Source organism: Temnothorax longispinosus, chromosome 1 (genome assembly GCF_030848805.1).
Source record: "Temnothorax longispinosus isolate EJ_2023e chromosome 1, Tlon_JGU_v1, whole genome shotgun sequence".
NCBI classification, from domain to species: Eukaryota; Metazoa; Arthropoda; class Insecta; order Hymenoptera; family Formicidae; genus Temnothorax; species Temnothorax longispinosus.
In genome coordinates, this window is record NC_092358.1 from 3,430,334 (window position 1) to 3,452,770 (window position 22,437).

Sequence of the window (22,437 nt, forward strand, 5' to 3'; positions counted from 1 at the left end):
TTAACATCGCAAATAATCTTTCCGTAAAAAAACTTGAAAGCTATTTGTGCTTTGATATTTCAGTTACAAAGACCCCGTAATCTGAAATCAATATCGATTTCTTTGCATGTGCATATCTCGCCTGAAAAAGTCCATCGTCTACAAGCGATAGAGAGAAGGAGAGAAAGAACCGACGCAAAGTAATATATCGTACCCATGAATACATAGAAGTGCAAGAATACAGAGAGCAAGTAATGCTTGTCGCAAGATAAATATTATTCATGCGCGATTGCGGACGAATTTACTTCGCCGCTTGCGCACTCTCGTCTTCCTCATGACATCGGATGTTTCGTCAAAAACGTCAGGAATTCCACCCTTCCGCAAAGTAACGAAAGCCGCATCCCTTCGTGGATCACAGGGATGCATTCCTGATGCCTCGGGGGCGAAATGTTTTCTCCCGCAACCGTTCATGTAGAAAGGAAATTATATCGACAGCTCTTACGGAAACTACCGAGACGAGCAATGGGCGCTTTTCTTTTCTTGTCTTTTTTTTTATATTTTTTTTCCACCGCGATCGGCACGGCGCCTCACGAGATTCGACAGCGGCGAGGCAGACGAGGGTGTAGGGCTTGAAACGAGGGTTCACAGGGCGTTCCTGAATTTCAGTACCGATCTTCGAGAGCTCCGTGAAGCTTCAGGAACAACCCGACCGTTCTTTCGCGTGAAATTCTACCGTTAATGCATCTTAAAGCAAACAACGTTCATGTCTGATAAAAAAATTATTTCCACACGTTTTATTCCGATCATCACAGAAATGTGGATCTACCATAACAGATGTCATCATTATGAGTCGCTTTATTTTTATCAGGTACATAAATAATGTTTTTTCACATTAACGATTTCCCACGTTTCTTTTTCTTATGTTATTCTTCTTTTCCTCACAATTTTCCTCGCATCTCTTTCGCAATACGGTTTCCCCATGTCGAACCTTACGCGTTGCACAGACTATTGCCTACGACAGCCGGTTTGTTACATACACAAACAACGGGGGCAATTCAATCAGAGTTTTGCAGCATCGACCAGCTGAGACATCTGAGCTTCCTTCCACCCCCTAGCGCGCGATCATAACATTCAAAAGCCTGCTGCTCCGATCTTCACGATGCTTCGTATGATTTACGATGCGAGAGTTGTGCACGTACGCCAATGTAAGTTAAACGAGCCTCTCTCGTGGGCGCGATACTTTCACGAAACGCCTACAGCGGAATTGCTGCTGCACGTGCTTGGTAAAAAAAATCGACTCGTCAAGTCTTTCCCGGGAGGAAACGCGCGGAAGTTTGCTTATCCAAGAACGAAGTACGTCGCGAGTTATTGTTGATGGCTCTTTTTATACTAGTATAAATTCTCGTTTACGAGTACACACTTCTCGGAATATAGAATCAAACAACTGATGGTAAATGTGGCAGCCAGTCACATTTTACTCGTTGATAGCATATTAGAATGGAGAAATCATAAGAAACTGCTTATAAGAATTAACATTTTGAAAGATAATAAATTATTTGTGAATAAAACACGCGTTGTGTCAAAACAAGAATATAATCAGGATTATCACATGTATTAATAAAATAATGAAAGCAACAAAAAGACTCGCATCGAAATCATCTCGAGATTATTAATAAACAAGATTTTATCTGTTGAAAAATGGGGAATGCAAGATTGTCGATTCAAATCTCGAAAAATAGACGAGTCGGACGAGCGGAGAAGTACGTAGCGGAAGGTGGAGACGGGTTGATAAGGATTAAAGCAAATGCACTCTTGATTATCTCGCCGGGATGAGGCGAGAGTAGAAGAGGGGCCCGGGCTAAGAAAAACACTGGGAGGTTGGAGGTAATGCGAGAGGCTGTTGAATACGCGGTCGGGATTTTTCACGAATCGATTATGGCAATTCAATCAGGAGGGTAGGAGCGCGGGCGGAATTTGTCGTTTCGACGTGGGAGCGACGCGATTTATCCGGAAGAGAACCCCGGAGAGAGCGGCGCGACGTCCTCTCGAATGTGCTCTCCATCTATCCCGGCGGGATCCCGGCCGGTGTTTTCTTTTCCGTTTCCGGGCAACCGAACAGAGAAAGGTGCGCGTGACGGAGTCCTGGTGGAACGGGATAGAGCGATGGAGAAGACAGGAGCAGGAGGTGGAGGAAAGGAGGACGCGACCGCGGCGCGGCGGTGCGAACGGGATTGGCGAGTTTGCCGAGCCACCGCGTCGCGCACTTCGGGCACGGGTGCGAAGTAAAAAGAGACGAGAACGGGCTGTTACGTAATTTATGGAGTGGTTACACATAGCTCGTTGCTCGTGTTCTCATCCTCCGCTCCGCAGGCTCGATCGCGTAACGATTTGCACTCTCTCAAGTGTGTGCGCCGAGAGGAATTATTCAAACATTTGTCGCATCGAGAGTGATATGGAGCACAGCCGCGAAGAGCGAATTTTAGGGGTGATCGAAAGAGCAGAAAAGAGATGTTGTCAAATGAACGATGATCTTTTTCAGATATGTATTTTAAAGGAAAAATTAATCAACAGGTTTTTCAATGTTTGTAATGTAGTAAACAATAAAATTTCTCATAACGTATACTAAAATACGTATAAAATGGACTTTTATCTCAATTTCTCTCTCTCTCTCTCTCTCTCTCTCTCTCTCTCTCTCTCTCTCTCTCTCGTGCTTTTTTTAGGCTTGAGCTTAAAGGATTTTTCTGTAACTCTGTTATTACCCGTCATTTTAAATCTCTGACAAAAATACCGTTCTGCCTCATGCATATATTTAGTTTCAATCCAGAATTCTAAATCGCACGGTGTCCGAGTATATTATTTTGCCATTCTGTGGATTGCCATAGGAAGACTCGTCCAAAAGCCGAGCGCGTTTGAAGCGAGAGCAATGTAAAATTTATAGATCGTAGAGCCAGCGTAAGAGGCTTAACTTTTCGAGCGATAATACTTCACTAGTAATAGGTCGGGAGCCGGATTCACGTAATAATGCGATTACTGATATCGGTTGCAACGGGTAGGGGAGAGCCGAATTTAAACTACAATTATCCCCCCCGCTGTGAGATACCATGGAGTGCAACGCGCGTGATAACGTTAGGCACGCTGTGTCGATACTCTCGCGTACAATACTCGGAGAGAAAAAAGGACTTTCTTCGTGGAACGTTCCGCGGATATAAAAGTGTTAGAGATTTTTCACCGGCCGTCCATTAAGGTGTTTACAGAACGACGGGGAGCTTTGTAACTTTCTGCAGGCAGGAAAAGCAGTTAATGAGGATGCAAATTTAATCCGTCCGGAAGAAATTTCATTTGCCGCCAGTCTCGACAAATAATTTGTCGTGGCTCGGTGAATCTTATAACTTTCAACGTCATTGGTGGCTATCAAAACCCTTTCGTACCCTCTTGCGAGAGACGGATCAAGATATCATTGATAAAGTTATGCCTATCGGTGTAGCAGCAGTATAATCTTCAATTGCAGATGACTAAAGTGTAAAATTTACGTAATCCCAATTGGAGAAGCGAATTTTACAGATATTTTATATCGTTCCATCCTCGAAGAGCTTGTCTGCAAAAGACAGATTCATGAACATTGAAATCATGGAAATATAAAATGATCTTTAAGTTGTTATGTAACATTTTATATTGACGAGTGCACGAATAAGAGAAAGATTAAACGCTACTACGTTCTATTTTATTTCCGATAAAAAGCGGTCTCTCGGATATATCCGCACGGATAGTTTTCCACGGCGATTGTTCGTAAACAGCAATACCACGGCGTATGATAGGCACGTTTGTTTAGCGGTCTTGCTATTATCGCCGCTGTTGGTGTTTACCCTCGAGTTTATTCGTGGTCTTGCCAGGCAGAAAGGTCGATTGTGGTGTGCGCCGGTCTTGCGCTGTTTAATTAATCCGCCACCTACAAAATTCCTCGCGGCCGACCTGCTCGTTTCCCCTGCTACGGGCTCGTAAAACCTCGTCACGTGCGGCTCGTCAAAAGTTTTTAATTCACGCGCCGCGCTGATGATATCGAACCGTGTCGCGGGCGCGAAATATGCGACCTTACTAACGGGGCCGGACGTTTAGAGCGATTCGCGCCATAATTTCCTTGATGAAGCCGAGATACGTGGCGGATTGCCAAGAAGGGCGGGCGTACCTCGCCCTCCCCTCTGGCCGGTCCCCCGAGGGTGGTCGACGCTCGAGAGTGTCCGTTCGCTCGTAAATAACATCGCGAATTAAACGTGTAATTTCCACGCGAATTACGAACGAACCCCGCGGGTCACTCCCCCTCCTTCCCTCTTTTGTCGGCTCTATATAGTATATGATACTTTTATTACTGTAAAAGCGCGCGTTGCAAAAAAATTTATGATCGCTCGACGTGCGGCGCGACGAACCGTGAAACGCGTTGCCCACAGCCGAATGACGAATGTTTAATACATCGAAATCTCCGCTGGGAAAATCAGTCAATATGGCTAAAATTAGTCATTTCGCGAAAAGCATTTCAAATACAGCCGAACAAATAAATAACCTTTATAAAGCGGAAATATAGATACCACCGCACAATTGGACGAAATAGTAGTCTAAAATAATAAAAATCAAATCTTTTCATATAGTATTTCGGAATGTCGTCAACGTTTGTACTCCTTCGAAACTTCCTTAATCTTTTATTAGTCGCGTGGATTCTAATATACACCTCAGTCCTAGAAATTCACTAAAAATTAACCAAATAAAAATTTTTTATCGATAAAATGCTGTTAACTACCTATAAATTGAATTAAATTTGCTGTGCTACTTAATCTAAAAACTCGTATTCGACAGACAGAATTAAAAAACAGTACATGGAGTGTAGGAGACATCCTTCGCGTATAATTATAGAATAGCATTTTTGGTTATTGATAATTGTTCTGAATTTCAGTTGAAAAATCAATTTATCTGAAAAATATTATCAATTTTTATTTAATTGTAAATTATCAAAGAGAATAATGAAAATTGAGATATAACAATGGAGTGTAAAATACATTCCACACGAGTAACACAATAGATTTACAATATGAACTATGGAAATCGATGCAAAGTCATTATATTTTTATGTGCGCAGTTTAATATTCCATTCATATCGGCATTTTGTGCCTCGCTTTTAAGATATTAAATGTCAATGACAACGGTAAATATGGGGATTTCGGCGATATTTCATTGGAGGTTTTGAATACATGTATGAGACCCAGTACGCATCTGTTCCTCCTGATTGATGAAATAGATTGCGCCTTTGTGACACGCACCTGCGTCTACCACATTTGTTCACGTTCTATTTTGGATTTTCCTTAGGCACATATTGCGAAGTATAGAAGATACATTACTTTCAGAATGGGCTTTCCGCTTGCTTCGTAACCTTACGACTGTCAGCTCGCGATAAAATACCGTAGCATTTTCATTTTGCTTGTGTATAGTAATAATGACACATGAAATAATCTGACTTTAAAATTGACACGGATTTATAAAAAATTAATTTTTGTATTCATTAAATGAATGATATAATTGCTTTCCTACTTTTACTATAAAATATCTCATATTATCGTAAAGTAATTAATCAGTAGTTAAAAGTAGTTAAAAATAATTTTCATTACCTTTAATTTATTTAAATGTTTAATCGACTAACACTTTCAAATATTATTCTAAATTTTATTTCTAAGTACGTTAGAACAATATACATGTTGTATAAAAAATATATTTTTCTTTCTTCTACGAGATTATACTGCTAAATACCATATATTTCATAAATGTTTATCAATGTGATAATACATACGCTTTAAATGCAATGTTATTAAATTTTCAGCTGTTTTTTCATGCGCTTATCAACTCTCCTCTGCGGTGAATTTTTATTATTGCGTAATGTTGAGAAAGAGCTTACTCTCGTTGGAAGCTCTCAAGCCACTAATGAGACAGGCTGCTTAATTGTGTCTGCGTTAATTACAGAAATATCTCGCCGGGATCAGTCATGTTTTATTACGCACTCTACATCACATAAAGAACGCGCAGTAATATTTGATATTGTTTTGCTGGTGGTTTTATTCCACAAGGTTTAAAACAAACCAGAACATATTTGCGACGAAGAAACGTAAGATGCATTGATGCGATTATCTTTTTGGTGTATGACTAATGTCGTTACATGGCTGAAAAAAAGAGGAATCAGAAAACACCTGCATTTTTCTCATCGTTAAAAAAACGCGGAGTGCTCTCTAAAAGTGGCCGAAAGTTCGGACGTAGATAATTCGTTTGTCAAAGTTTGCTCCATAAACCCTCCCGTTTTTCCCGCCTCTTCTCAGCCTCTCCGAGAAAAGACAGTAAATAATTAACCAAGCATAAAACCCCGAGTTCCGCGAGGCTGCATTCGCCCGATGTAGAAAAAGTGCATAAAATTCCGTACAACGTAATACTACGCGTCAGCCTCGCAGGCAGTCCGTGTTCGTTAAAACGGCACGACGAGCCGCGACCTCGTGGATCTCCTGCAGCCGCTTTTTTCCCTCTGTCGCTGCCATTTATTGCGCGCAACAGCGTTGATAGTGCGCGAAAACAATCCTTTTGAACGGGCCGGCAAAACATTCCGCTTGTCGATGGATGTTACGCGGCTGCGACGAGCCGTGCGCACGCGTTACGCGAATTCGGCATCGTTGGACCCAAATAAAAAACATCCGAAAGCTTTTGCGCGATATTTGCCGGGTACTATAATTGCCTTAAAGGTTTTACACGGTTTGCTCGCGCTGCGTGCGTATTCTGGCCATCCGAGACAGGATTGACAATTTTTAACTGGTTTTATAATTAACTTTGAGGCGTTCTTTTTTCGCGTGGCGTTGCATTTTGTCTATTCGCAGAAATTATTTCCCAGTTCTACTTTATTAGAGGATTAATTCTTTTATTATTTATGATTTGTATATAATTTAATGCTGAGAGAGCGAGAGAGGAAACAAGAGAGAGAATAAAAAAATTTTTCAACTGCAGATATCGATGTGTGTGTGTGTGTGTATTTGATATTTACTTAGTTATATAAAATATAAATATTTATTGGTTACACACACACACATACTTTGTTTTTAACTTATTATAAAAAAGCCTAGTTACATTATTTCTTAGCCTCCTATAAAAAGTATTACTCAACTTAGGAACTTTGAGAACCGCTACTTTAGCGAAGGATAAAAAACGTTTTTTACTGTAGCTATCAATTTCAAAAACTATGGTCGTCTGTCCCAAAATTACCCTATTATTTCACTGTGCTTCAAGGGATTGGTTCCGAATGGCGTGATAAAGTCATCCGGTCTCTCTTTTTCTCTCCAAAGATCAACTTTCCGAAATCTATTAAAGAAATCGTCGGCCGACACACGTCGCAATCCTCGTAAGTCGTTTCACGCGTCGTTCGTTCGCACCTGCTCGAGCGGAAGCGAAAGAGCAGCGAACGACGTGATTCACTTGATGAACGGACGCGATGCGGCCGGCGCGGGAGCAAAGCGACTGCATCTCGCGGCGATAACCATCCGACGGTTCGTCGCGTCTCCCCCATACTTTCCATTTTTTATGACACTCCACAATCCGACGGAGGCGTCTACCGCAGAGCGCGGGAATGCGAGGAGGGGGGGGGGGAGGCGTCCGTCTGTTGAGTCGACCTCGGGGGCGAACGAATGCGCGAGAGGTCGCTGGTATTTCCAATTTCACAGAGCGTGGGTTAACGAGGCCCACGAGGGGTGGAGAGAAGTTAGGGCAACCACCCTGCGTAACTTCCCTACCCACCGCCAAAACTGACGCCGGCGTCGGGCACCAGCGAGCGCTCTCGTTCCCGGTGCACCCCTTTAAACGCGGGCTACCTCGGTGCACCCCGCACGACCGGAGGTTCCGGCACATTACCTTCGCTGATTACCAAGCCCGCCCCGCGGAGTATGTCACCCAGTCACCCTCGAGACACATACCTTCCGGAATACGGCGACCCTTCCGCAGGTATACGGTTGCCGTGTCTGCCGAGGCATCGCCCGAGAAAGTAGAAATGAAAGCAAACTGGCTGGATGCTCGATTGTTTGACGCTTTTGATACATTCCACGTCGCAGACGTGCAATTTAATAATATTAATAATATAATATATTTTATTTGCACCGCAGAATGAGAAATCAATAAACGATATGATTATTTAATTAAATTATTTTTAGAAAATATTTTTGTGTTTAAAATATATACCACAGGATAGCAATATTAAATTACGGACATTTTTGTGTCGCAGGGCAGCACAGAAACTGAATCTGTCGTCGAGCCCGCATCGGAGACGACGTTCCGGCGACGAAAACATCGGACCTGACGAGTTGCCCATTTTTCCCAATGGATACGCCGCGCTGCTTCTCAAGTCACCACCTCCTGCACCACCCGCCCTTCTCAGGAGGATAGGCGTAAAGGAGCTCACCGGGGTCGGCAAGGTAAGCCCTTATCGATATTGCAGCCTCGGGCGCAGGCGACGAAGTTTCAGTCGCTACTTCGGAAAATACCCGACCATGAATTTCTCCAGCCGATCGCTTCCATCACAGCAACGGCGAAATCCATATAGACATTTTTCGTCTTATATTTAACCTTGTGTATGCATATACAGGGTGTCTGACCCGAAATTATGAATCTGAAAGGTGGAGGTAGATTGGATCAAACAATCCATCTTTCAGGTTTACAGTTTTGAATCAGACGCCCTGTACATATTATACACACCTTGTATATAATTACGTTTCTAAATAAAAATTTAGGAGATTCAACATAAAATAAAAGAATGGGATTTATTTTAAATCTAAAATTGTATGCAAATTACAAAGAAAATTCTTTAGAAAAATAGTCCAACGTTATTTATATAATATTTTAGAAATCTATTTTGAAAGAAGGAATAAGAACATGTTAAACAGAATTAGTTAGCTAAGATCGCTCGGCAAGCCGAATTAAAAAAAAAAATCCATTTTATTCCGGTTGCAAAATAAGCCGCTTTCGTCCGAATTAATCAATCAAGCACGCGGATGTAGCGTGTACACATCGCATATGGTAATGGCGTCTGCACTTCGATAGGATTTCCGCGTAGTTTAATCGGGACAGAGGAGAGAGCCCGCAGCAGACTTTCGCCTAGCCGTCTGATCCGGAAGCACGGTCGACTTCCGCTCGTTTCGTTTGCGCGGCGCTTACCGTAAATCCGCGGCCGCTCAATTCTACTACGGGGGGAGAAGAACGCGGGACCCCGCAGCTATCCAGCGGAATTTCCGTCTTATGTGCACGCTATCTCTCGGCGTGCGTGTATGTGCGGGGCCAAAACAATCACGGCATGCACGGAGCGACGCATCTTTGATATACACAAGCGTATACATGCAACCCGCGCGCGTCCGTCAAGCAACGAGAGAATATACGTTGCAGATGTATTTGCATAATGTACGGGAGTAACGTTGGCCAAAAATTTAATCTAGACAGTGCAACAAAAATCTATCTTGCGCTTTTACACGACATACCTACATACTCTTTATTTGTTCATTCGAATATGGTAAATTAATAGTACGAAAAACTAATTTTTTATATATATATGCATATATTCTTTCAACATATATATTTTATCAATTTAGTAAAACGAGATGTCGATCGACGGAAGTATTATTATTGAATCGCGTAGATATATAATTATATCGCGATGGAACGTGGACTGCAACTTTAAAGCGTGACACATCTCGTATGTTTTATCCATTAATTTTCCAGTTTTTAATATTGTGCGATCGTCCGATCGTCCGTTCCTGAACGATGCTGTACACGTTTGGAGCCACGCTCGCAGAAAGGTGCGCGCGCGTACAAATCTTCGTGCGGGCGTGCGATTTGAAATGCAGATGAGCGTCTCGCGCTGCTATAAGCTGCCTGAGTGCCGCTGCAACCCCGCGCGCTCCGAAACTACAACCCTTTCGCCATTTCCATTCTCCGTTCGTCGGTGAGAGAGACAGCGGAAGAGCATGCAGGGAGGGGGCAGGCGTCGAATATCCGGTTTAAACTATCAAACTGGATATCCGCAACGGAACCCTCGGAAGCGGTCCCAAGTTCGCCCAAACGCGCTCGAAACGCGAATAGAGATGGTGAAGATAGAGATTGGGCGGAGCGAATCGGGTTATTCGAGAGCTCTCTCGACTTTCAATCGCGCTTGCAGACTGGTGCTGATATAGCCAGTACTGCGTGTACGTCTCCGGTGTCCCTAGGCACTTTATCTGCATGCAAGCTGTCCGTGCAAATCAACATTCATATCTAACAAAGTATTATAGATTCCACAATGAAAGTTACATAAGATATATTTGAGATTTTGAGCAAATATGAGGCAAGAAAATTGAATATTCTTTTTGCAAAACGTATTTCATATATAACATATATGAACCTGTGAAAGAATAATCCTTTAAGACTCTCGATTACATATTATTTGCTGGTTCACTCGATTGTCGATTTTATTGCACGCGACAAATTATAAAAGGCGACACATGATGGTTTTGTATTAAGTTTGTGCGCGTGGCGAAACAGAACGAGTTTGATCAGTATGTTGATGAAGTCGGACGAAACGAACTGAGAGAGCTTTCCATATAATCTCCAGAGTGTACGGACGCGGTATGCTTAAATATTTGCGCGGTGGATAACGACGAGGATCACGCGACGGCGACAAAGCGATTTGGCCGGTCTGAACGTAACCGCCCGTATCTCCTAGCGCGCGAGAAATATATTCTGCAAGTACGCGAGGAAGAGGACACGATATGATGAACAGGAAATTTCTCCACGGTACTTAATTATGATCGAATTATACGGGACTTATAAGGTCCACGGTTAAACTTTAGGAACATCTTTGCAAATTTGAAATCAGCTTTACCTTCGCGAAAAACTGAATTAAAATATAAAGAGGTATATTCTCTATGTAGTGCCTTAAGAATTTTATCAAAAAGTATTAGAATTTATGACCGATTTATTTAAAAAATCGTGAATCTTGGGATCCCTACCTTTTACACTTAATCATTAGAATTCTTGTCGGAATGTATTAGAAATTCTAGAAATTTTTAAGGAAAAATCAAAGCGCTATCAATTGTTAAAATGACAAAATTCTGAAAATAAGATACTTAACGTAAGTAACTTTTTCAGAGTATGATGAAGGTTGCTTCTATAATTTATGTTGGGATTGTTGATCGCCGTGCGATGTATTGCTCTTCGACAACGACGGACTGATTTTCTTGCAGCCGGGGAGGATCCTGAGGGAGCTTAACACGGTCGAGTCTCAGGAATTCCGGCGAAGCGTGGGCCACGGTGTAGTATTACATGAAAGGGATGCTCGTTATGTTTTGAGACGCGCATCCCCCAGCGGGATAAAAGCTGGCGGCTGCGCCGTCGCATAGCCCGGCGACCCGACAGACGGAATTGTTTTTCGAATTAATTTGTCAGAAATAACGGCTTATTGTTTACTGGCGGGCGAGGCTAATTAAAGTAGAGAAGACGGGCGACTGTGGAAGGATGCGGAGGTAAAGCGCCGGGCGTTTCTTCGGTAGACCGGCCATATTGTTACGCGGTGAACTTCTCCGGGAACTAAGTCGCTCGCTTTTCCATTCCTCTCGTTTCCTCCGTGCGGTATCTTCTGAAAGGAAATATCCTTCAGCGGGAAATAAAGTTTGCCCACTGAAAGCATTGGCGCTAAGCGCGTTTGACTTGCATTAATTAACGAGCTTTTCCGCAATCTGATGTCGATTCCTTGGATTTCGGTTTATTCAACCCCTCGGTTATCTGCCCATTTCTACGACAAATTTGTTACGCGAGTAAATTAAGAAATTCAGCGAATTTGTAGTTCGTGCAAAATTTGTGATATAACTACTATAATTTCTAATGCATTCTCTCTATTGACTGTACAATTTTTGGAATTAAGTCGATTTTCTTTTTGGTAGGTTTTTAATTCCTCTACACAACATGGTAGATTTATAATTAATATTTATATTCTTTTTACCGAACACATTCTAGATACTCAATGAGTAGCTTGGATACTTCACTATTTCATGAACGTTAAACACAAGCTGGATGCATCTAATTTGCAGTTTCTTCGAGTTATACATGTAATATATACATGTCGCGGCCTCATAAATAGATCCCAACTTACCGCCGGTAATTACCACTTTCACAATAAGCGGTAGAACCGTACATGCGGGAGCTGCTTCGCGAGGGGTCTGTCGGATATTTAGTGTCCTCGCCGAGGGAAAGAGTGAGAGGGAGAGAGACAGAGAGATGAGAGAGAGAGAGAGAGAGATTTGCGAGTTAAAGCATTCGCGCAAAATGGAGGATGCGCACGATGCTTTACCTTAGCTTCATTCTCGTTTAGAAGACGAGTTGTCTGCAGTTACGAGTGGGCGCTTGCTCGTCCCTAAGCTCGCCTACGTTTGAGCGCGTTTTGCCAGAATGTCAGAGAGACTTTAGAGCCGCCGCAATCCCGTTCCCTTTCTATCTCCGTTTCTGTTTCTGGCGGTACTTTCGGCCCGCTCTGTCCAGATTCCAATTTGTAGCTCAGAGTATCGCGGCGTGTCATTTCAACCAGAGACGAGACAAAGCTGCAATATTATACCAGTTAGTGGCTCGGGTATCTCAACGCGAACATCATGCGGCGAGATACGCGAAGTTACTTCGATCACAATTATTATTCATATGTCGATATTCGATCGACATTACGATACGTCAGACAGGTGATGAGCTTTAATATAAAGTGTTATCTATTTTGAAAAGTTGGTAGGAGAAATGATCGGAATTAAATATTGCTTCAGATTGTGAATTTCCATTTCCACTCTTGCGTAAATTATTTCTTGAAGGCATTAAGTTTATATACCCTATGTCATATTTCTTATTTTTATTATTATATTTATTATTATATTTTTATTAGTTTAATTATTAACGTTATTTTTTTTTAAATTAATATAAATTTTTGCATTGCAATTGTTACAACAAGATGAACTAAATGTCCAAACTAAAATACTAAGGCGAAAGGTGTTACTTATAAACTTCAATTGAATATTCAATTGAATTTCATTTCATAAATGATTCAATATAATCCAGATCATAATTTCATGCGTTATATCATTCACTCATGTTTACCCATTATTATTGGTATAGGAATTATTTGATCACAGTATAGTTGGTAGGTACACAATGAAATCCCGGGATTCATTTCCGCCTTCATTATTTTCACTGGTCGTCCCAAATCGAGATCAAATTTTACTTGTGAGAAAGGAGATATAAAGGGAGATCAGGAAAAGACCACATGTAGCACGAGCCGGATACATCCGAAGATGCGAGGGTGGCAGATTTATGGGGAAGAATGCGATCCCGTGCGCAATACACAAAGCTATAGAAACCTCCGAGAAATTGTTCTCTTAATTCGAGAGGAACGATAAGGCAGCTAACATATACTCAAACGTTCTAATATTAGAAGAAATACGCGTATCTCTCGTATTTCACGCTAGAAAAATCTTTGATTTACGTAAGTACTTTTATCTTTTCTCCCCCACATATTCGAACTTCATCAAAATGATATTATCATCTGTGATTTTCTTATTGGAGAGAAAATATAAAAATTATATATATTTTTTATTTACAAGAAGAAGAAATAAAATTTATATTGTTACAAAACTCCAGACAGTTTTTGATTATACATACTTATGCATAATTTAGCAGAATTATATCTCATATGCGATAAAACATTAGTAACAGCACGCGAGGGAGAAATCGTTGCATGTTTCTTGATACTTCGCATAATGAACGGCACACACGAGTCGCTCGCTGATGTCGGTTGTCGATGGAAATGAACATCGCGGAGATCAATTTCGCGTGGGCATTCGCAGCGAGCCTAATAAGCGACGTATTAGGAAATCTCCGCGGAATCTCTTATTTCTATCACGACGCGGACGCACGCGAGGATCGATCGATCGCCGTTATTCTGACGTGCCATGCCGCCCCGGAGGCAGCGGCGAAAGGACATGCGCAATTTTGTCCGAGGAGGCTGCTGACCAGAACGCGTCGCGGTCAGCGGTTTGAACCTTACGCATTTGCCGAGCTTTATTGAAATGTCCGGTCTTAGGCTTCCCTCTCGCCTCGGTCACATCGTTACGAGCAAGACGAAAGGGAAGTCGCCCGCCCTAGACACCCTTCCTGACCCTAGAATGCCTAATGAGGACCTCTGATTTTACCCGAAGTCCCAACCGGACGTTGCACCCCGAATCCTAGCCAATCGCGCGTGGTATTAAGTACAGAGATCGAGTTTGGAGTTCATTATTGTCGATGGCAGTCCTTGTAGTCACAAATTTACATGACAACGCTTCTCCGGCGAAGATAAAATATACGCAAATGAAAATTAATCCTTTCAAATTCGAGTTTCTCATTATCGAAAGAAAATTCTGAGAATAACTCCACGTGTGTAGATTCAGAGAACTTCTAAGAATACTTTTATGCGCTATTTTTATGATTATAATATAATTTCTAATCTAAAATATAATTAATTAAAAATTTCTTATTATATTTTTCATAAGACTGCTTCGTATTTTTCCGCTTGAACGTGCACTTGGAATGGATTATACTGATGAGAAGATTAATTTCACCAGGCATAGCTTATTACTTATCCTCGTATATTGTAAAAAAATTTTGCATTATTTTTTATAGATCCTTTCTTGTGCGACGCTATCCACACCCTTGTTAATTTCGTTTTCCGCACGCGCTCCTCTAATACGCGGCGTTAACAAGGTTTCGGCGATGGGGTTATTTTAATAATGAATTAATCTAGGAGGCATTATACAGGCGTCAGGAAGAGGCGAAGTAGGGGTGTTTGCGGACAGTCCATAGGGACTACCAGACCACGTGGGCCACGTGGTATCCACAGGATAATTGGAGGTCACTGCGGTTTTAGGGACTCCTCGAGTCCCTTGCGAACTATTCTGGAGGAGCACCTAAATACGGGCCACGCTCGACGCTTTGACTCGCATAATTATCCGGATTTCTGCTTCGATTTGTCGTGCAGTAATTAAGGAATAGCGACTATAGTGATATACTGCGCAAACCGCGGCGTTATCGTCGGGCGATTAAACGTATTTTACGACTACGATGGTAACTCACGAGTTCATATAAGTGGTTGCTCAGATCAAATTAAATTTTAAGACTCCTATAGAAGCTTTATTTAAATTTTTGAAAAAAAAAAATTATTTAATTATAAGGATACATTTTTACGAAGACATATTCAAGATAGTGAATATATTTTATGATAGTGAAGACAGAGAATTAGATTTTTATCTTACTTCATTTTGCATTTATTTCTAAATCAAATATATTAGATAAATTGAGGGATACCGTTGTGTGTTTCAGAATTATTGAAAATATTATACATATTCGGAATTATTGAAAATGATATATAACATATTTATTATAGTAAAAAAGGCTTTTTTTATTTAAAATATCTATTATCTTTATATTTCGCTTTTAATTTATAAATAGCGTTAAACCGTGTTTTTTTTTTAGATAATCTGGCTATTATATTTGCGGATATATGTATATATCTATTACTAAACGCGACCGTAACACGTGATCTATAAATGTTCTAGAGATGGTACGATTGGCATTTAATTAGCAAAAAGGCTTCGATCGGATAGAAAGAGAAAATCAAATTAGCGGTAGAAGAAAACTGCCAGTAAAGAGAAGGTACGATAAAAACTGTTTCGTTGTTAGCTACCGGTATTATCAATTTGTGCTTTTTTACGAATATCCCCACCACGAAAGAAACTCACCGCGATTAATGTTCTTTTACTCAGCTATATCCTGTTATTCGTTATTTATGATCCGTCTAATGACTTCATTCAATTAGTAACCTATCAACTGCAGACTTTCGATTATACCGAAAGACCAATAACAATGTATTCCTTACTTTTGTATATTTAATATACTGTGCAATGCAAATCGATTTTATTCTTGTTATACATGTAATTAAAAGAATTAGCTTATACGCGCGATCCATTTAAATGCCGAGAGAAAAAGATTCTAGAAAGAACGTATCTTCCGAACTAATACTTTTTTTATATACGTACATAAATCCTTTGTCAATAAGAATATAATTTTACAAATAAAAATGCAATATGTAATGTTTACGTCACTTATGTGACTAAAATTACTATGCAGAATAGGTTGAGACTAAAGCCAGTTTCGCGAATATATCGTGCGGGGTCAATAGTCCGTTTCATCAGGAGTCCTTCGTACGTCTTCTCGTCGATATTTAGCGTGCGCAAAATCCACTAGGGCAAATGTTTCAAAACAAATGCCTGTTTAATTCAGCTGCCGAGAAACCCCGCGAGTTCTCCCATGGGAAGTCCACCGCGCTAAATAAACGAAATAATAATTATCGCATGAGCCCGTCTGACTCTGTATCGATGAGGTCAATTCTATTTCACCATGGCGATAAGAGTGAAACATTTATATCTGAAAAATTCTGATATTGTTTCGTGCACAAACTGCAGTAATCGCGATCATTTAGTGGAGACATCAATACATTCTTTTGTGTCAGGATAATATCAGAGGAAGAATCAAAGAAACACACATTCATATTGCAAAATATATGTTATAGATACGCAATTATTTCCGGCATGGTGTGAGTGTCATACGCTTGCACCGTGTATATATTAATATTTCGAATGCAAATTATTCGCAATTACAACATATGATTAAACCATTCGTAAACAAGATCACTGTTTAGATTATAGCGATATCATTATTAGCGCGACATGTATTCGTTGAAATGCCTGATTATATTAATTCGGGAAGCCCATGCACGCATTATTATTTTGTTGTCCTTTTCTAACAAACATGACGCGATATGATAACAATAACTAATTCATCAAAAGATGTTAAACATTAACGTGAAATCGTAGTTAAATTACTGGAGGAAATTTGCAGTTGCATAAAGTACATTCGTTCATATATGGCGATTAAATCGTAGCAATCGCTATCGAGGCGCATTTGGAAGCTTATTCGGCGATTTGCTAGAGCGGATCGTTTGTGTTGCGCATCCAGAAAGCGAGATTCCAACCCTCAAGCGCATTAGTTCTTCGGTCCTTGTGTCCGGGATCGACTGCGCCCCACGATGCTCGTTTCCGGGGTCACCGTCATAATTACACGTTTCTAAGCGACTTAACGAGCATCGGTATATACTAAATATACCGTCAGGTATCGTCCCCGCCGTCCCGAGATTAACTTAGGCTAAATGCGTGTGTAAGTTACGTCGCCGAGACCACTTTGCCTAAATAGCGAATCCATTAGTGTCTGTTTAGCGTAAGTTGGCTGAGCGAATTAGTATTTGCGGATGCTTTTGTTTGGCGATAAATACGTGATTCACATCGTTCAGAAAGCTATATATTATGCGATAATTTCACATCATAATAATTTATACAGAGCTACTTAAATCGCTACCGATGATAAGATATTTTTCGAGGAGTACCGCAAAACAGAAAATTCTCTTCTCAGAAAATCCGCTCATAGAGATAGTGTGGTGATGAAAAATCGCGTGCACATAGTGGAATTATTCCTGACAATGTTATTTGATAGCGAGATAATCGGCGCAGCTCCGAAATTGAAGCAAGGTTTCCGTATTAGATTTCTGCCTTTCTTTCTCCCTCTTTCTTTCTTCCTTTCCTTCTTTTTCCTCTCGCTTTTATAACGCGTATACGCTTGCATTGCCTGCACTCTCTCACGCCTCACGTGCAATTCGAAAAAGTACCTTTGGCACGAGCGACGAATCGGTCTGCCCACTTTCTGTTTGCACGGCCGATGAATATCTCAGTGTAAACGGGACATGCGGTAGAACGGGAGCGCGCGCCGTTCTCTGGGGGCCCGCACCACCGGGCCATCGAGAAAACGCTGTTTAATTTTGGCGAACACGTTCGCTTCGCATTCGACATTTCCGTTGTTTCACACTGTAGACGATTCGTCTGGTATGAGGGAATCATCGAGAGAAAGAAATCTCTGTGTTAGTTTCACTTGTGCGACTGCATCGTTATCATCTTGCGTAAGCAAGGTTAAAATCAGATATCACATATTTATTTTATACAGCCGAATTCAGGATTATTTTCTTTCAATGTTGATCTTGATAAAAATGTCTATGAAAAATGCGTTACTAATATAAGGGATAATGTCACCATTATCCGAAACCAATTTGATTCTTCTTTGAAATTTTGTTGTTGAACATAAAAATCTGATAAACGTGTTACTTTTTTCGAACATTTTTCTTTATATTCTTAAATTGATAAAATGTTAAATTCTTTTAAAACATAAGATCATATAGACGAAAAAAATACGAGTATATATACTGAGGAAAAACTTTCTGTATTTTAGTAAATATTAGTTTGCATACAACTGTGACTCCATTTATTAAAATGAAGAAAATTTTCCTTTTTATTAGTATACGTGAAAAAAATATACTGTCACAGTTGTATGCAAACTAATATTTACTAAAGTGCAGAAAATTTCTTTCTCAGTGTAGAAATACGTGTTTCACAGTCGGAATTTATTTACATAGCTGCAGCATTTTACTCAAATCCAATACAGAAGTATATTATGAAATAAAATAAATTCTCTTTCTGGCGATTTTCAGCCATAGTGTTGAATGTGATAATATTTATCAATAAGACTCAAAATTGTGTGTGTGAGAACTAAGAAGACATTTGTAACCATCAGAAGGAATATTGGCCGAGACGTAAATTGTCACAAGCGATGTCCGCGGCGGTCCTCAGCCTTTCGATAACCGCAGTCCTCAGGAGAGCTCGTAGGACACCCTCTCTTTCAGTCTCTTCTGAGGACGCGACGGCAGCGGCGACGGCGGGGCGGTAGTGCCGGTTTAATAAATGTCCCTGACGCGTGGTCGGCAAGGGTACAAATCGCCCGGAACCGCAGACACAATGCTTAGTAATGGCGGTCGACGGGTTCGCGCAATGGGTCCCCCTCGACATAACAGGTTCCCCAGGTTACTATACCTCGCGATGCCCATCCGTTATGTTCCTTGAACACTGCTGCTGCCAGCGTCGATGCGCGCGCGCGCGCGCGATCACTGCGATTTGATTTCGGCACAAATCGACGGACAAACGACCGTAATTAATCCCGGTCATTGGCCTGCGGCGCGTCCGCCAGATGTTCGACCGGGGTCTATCAGAAACATCATCGTGTTGATACCTTAACACGACGTTGCTTGTAACTTGAGGACATCAATTCGGGTGACTTAACCCGAGATAGCTAATTTGAATTTAGAGATATGAAAATAAGGTAAATTTCAGAAAATTTTCTGTCAAGGAACATCAATGTTTGAAATATATGAACTTTCCTCTAATACCTTTCGTTCCTTTTGATAATTAATATTGAAATATATTAGTTCATAGCTCAGTATTAGAAAATAAGGTTTATGATCGTGGCTCATTTTCTTGAAATTAAATAATGCTATATTAATCACAATTGTGCTAAATATCTATTTATTTGCACGTTAAGAAAAAATATAAAGTAAGGTGTATGATTCAGACTTTTAAATAATGTTTCACTGGAATATTCATAAATTTTTTATGTGGTCTCAAACTTTTTGTCGGCAGTGTATAAAGACAAATCTCATTCAACAGTTTTTATTCAATTTTTGTGGATGAGCCTGGCAATCAAAAGCTCAAAATATTGAATAAAATATGTATAAAAAATGTATTTTATATCTTTTTATTATTTTTCGTAATATTTATAATTTTTTTTTCTTTTACGTTAGAACGAAAATTTACTCAATATGTTATTTCGCGAATATGACAAGCCTTCTTCAAGACCAACGTTATTGATATAAGGTGTCGTTGAATTTTACAGCGAATGCTGTATATATGCAACTGAGATTCTGAATAAACAATACCGTCGATGTTTATACGAGCTAGCCCATAATCCTTGAAGGATTCATACGTGACTGGTACCTGGCGCTCGCATTCCCTTTGAATCTGTCTCTTTATGGCAGTGCGGAGTCGTATATTGCCTCGGCAAGCCTCAGCAAGAACTTTATTACGGTGTGCCAGCGCTAGCCAGTACTGCGTAAAGATGAACACACGTGAAATATACAAAATCAGTTTCAGGACTAATACGCTTCCTAAGCAGACACGATAAAATCGGGAAAATTGAGTTTCTCTGATCTGTTTATAATGTCGGTGATGATCTCGCCAAACGTGTATCAACCGAATAATGGAAATGCGTTTATATAAGTTCCTGTTGCAATATTGCCCTTAGATTCATCGCGACCCACTGCAACTTCGTTTCCTTCTCTCTCCTTTTCCTTCTCTCAGCCTTTTGAACTCATATTGTACTGCGAATCTATTGGAGAATAAATTGATTTCAACTTCGACCACGACTTCGTTTATGGACTTACAGTTTCTTGTTTCTACGCGGTTTCACACTATTCTATCGTGCACGCGCGCTAAGTAAACGATTATTAATTGAATTAGATATTGAAAGTGTTAAACGAAAAACACAGTTATCGTATCATATCTCTATTTACATTATATTGTCAATTCATAATATTCAATAACGTTGTATAAGTATATAATTTTCGAGAAATAAACACTTGGCTAAAAGACGTACGCTGAATAAAATTAAATCAATTCAAAGAGGCTATTAAAACTGAAATAATTGAAAACCAATCTGGAGAATTCTTCGAGTGTATCATATCTGGTTCAAAGAGGACCTGCTGAACTTAGCAGATGCATAAAGTTGGATTAGTTGGAAAATTAATAGTGTTCCGGTGGAAAACCATCCAAATCAAACGAACCCAGCCAAACGTATACGAGAAGAACACAGGGCCGCGAGACGGGTGGCGCGCGGGAAGGGTGGCGAGAGCGGGTGAGAGGAACAGTGGAACGGAGGGAAAATTGCGTCGCGAACGAGTAACACGAGTCGTTAGTGGCTAATCCGCCATAGGGGACGAAGGGGACACGTTTCGGACCGTTGGCGGCGTGCACCCCCCCCCCTCCCGGATTGCGCGGGCTCAAGAGTTGCGCGAAAACAAGAGGACAGCTTTTTGGGGCTCGCGAGAGGTGGGTTTAGTTCCGTATAGATGAGTGACGAGAGAAGGGGTCAGGGGAGGGAGGGGATGCATTGAGGGCCCAACCGAGAGGGCACCAACCGGCAGCAGGAGCTTTCTGTTGATTCAAGTGGGCACGTGATAAAAATGACAATGATGAGTTAATGCAATAACTGTGTACCTTCCGACCCTCGTTCGGCTGGTGCCACGCACACACAGCCCGCAGTGTATCGTCGGTGTGCAATCGTGCGTGTAACGCACGCATACACACGACGGCGATGGGACGATCGGACTACGGACGACGACGACGACGACGTGTCGGTATAATTTTCGGGGAGAGAAGTTCCTCGACAGGCGCAAGCGATGATAAAGGCGCGGCGGGTTAATTACCGATACGAGATTCAAATTTACGTGACTATCATGCCGTAAGCTGAATTAACGATAGCAGTATCGAAAGTGGAGAAATTGATTTCACGTGACACGTCAGTAAAGTGACGAGTAGATAAAATGGATAAATATATTTAGATCAGCTGTTTTTAATCTTGTCGTCTGATATCCGGTATTAATGATATAAGTAGTATTTTTTAATAATGCCGAAATACATTATCTACAAGCTTCTTTAGAGGTGGATCAATTTACGCTTTATTTAGTAAAAATTTATTCGCATTTCTTTTTATAGTATCATTCTTAATCTTTCAATAACAGACATATTGATAATCTTAATTAAAAATTCCACTAAAGTAAAATAATTATTAGTAAGTAAGTAATTTATTTTTAATTATATTTATTTTTCATAAGGCCCGCATTATTACATAATTTTTCAAAATATTCATGTGAAGGTTATATTAGTATTAATATTCTTTGATTCAAAAGTATAACACACGAATCAGATCTCTAAGTCTTCTATCAGATTTATCATAGACGCATCACTGTCGTAAAAATCGACAGAACGATATGTTACACGTAAAATTAATTGATTGGTATACATACATACATATATATTGTATATATAATATATACAATACATATATTTATATATATACACACGCGCATCCATTTCGCTACTGAATTCAAGCAGAACAGCCTTTGTAGAAGCAGATTGGGGTAGAACGAATGATCGCCATTGCCGATGGAAACCGTATTCCTGGTATTTAGCGACGGCCGTTGCCAATTTACTTCGCGCGCACGATAAACCCAGCTGAACGGGATTAATGCCCGGCAACGGCTGCCCCTGGTCTCGTCTATGTCACTTCGCTAAGGATACCCTCTTCGAGTCACGGGCTCTTCTTCCGTGTTTCTTTCTTGCTGCAATTCTTCACGTCTCAAAACTGTGTGTG

At 40.7% G+C, this 22,437-nt stretch overlaps 1 protein-coding gene across 4 annotated transcripts in view; it reads left to right on the plus strand.

Moving 5' to 3' along the window:
* The window catches only part of LOC139817564 (uncharacterized), a 325,316-nt gene that overhangs the window by 208,676 nt on the left and 94,203 nt on the right, over nucleotides 1-22,437 (plus strand). For all 4 annotated transcript variants that reach the window (XR_011733273.1, XM_071785773.1, XM_071785766.1 and 1 more), the window contains one exon: nucleotides 8,267-8,456. Coding sequence is in view for 3 of the 4 variants with exons in the window: in XM_071785773.1 (XP_071641874.1) it covers nucleotides 8,267-8,456 (190 nt within the window). In the remaining variant the exon portion in view is untranslated. The remainder of the gene's footprint in view (nucleotides 1-8,266; nucleotides 8,457-22,437) is intronic.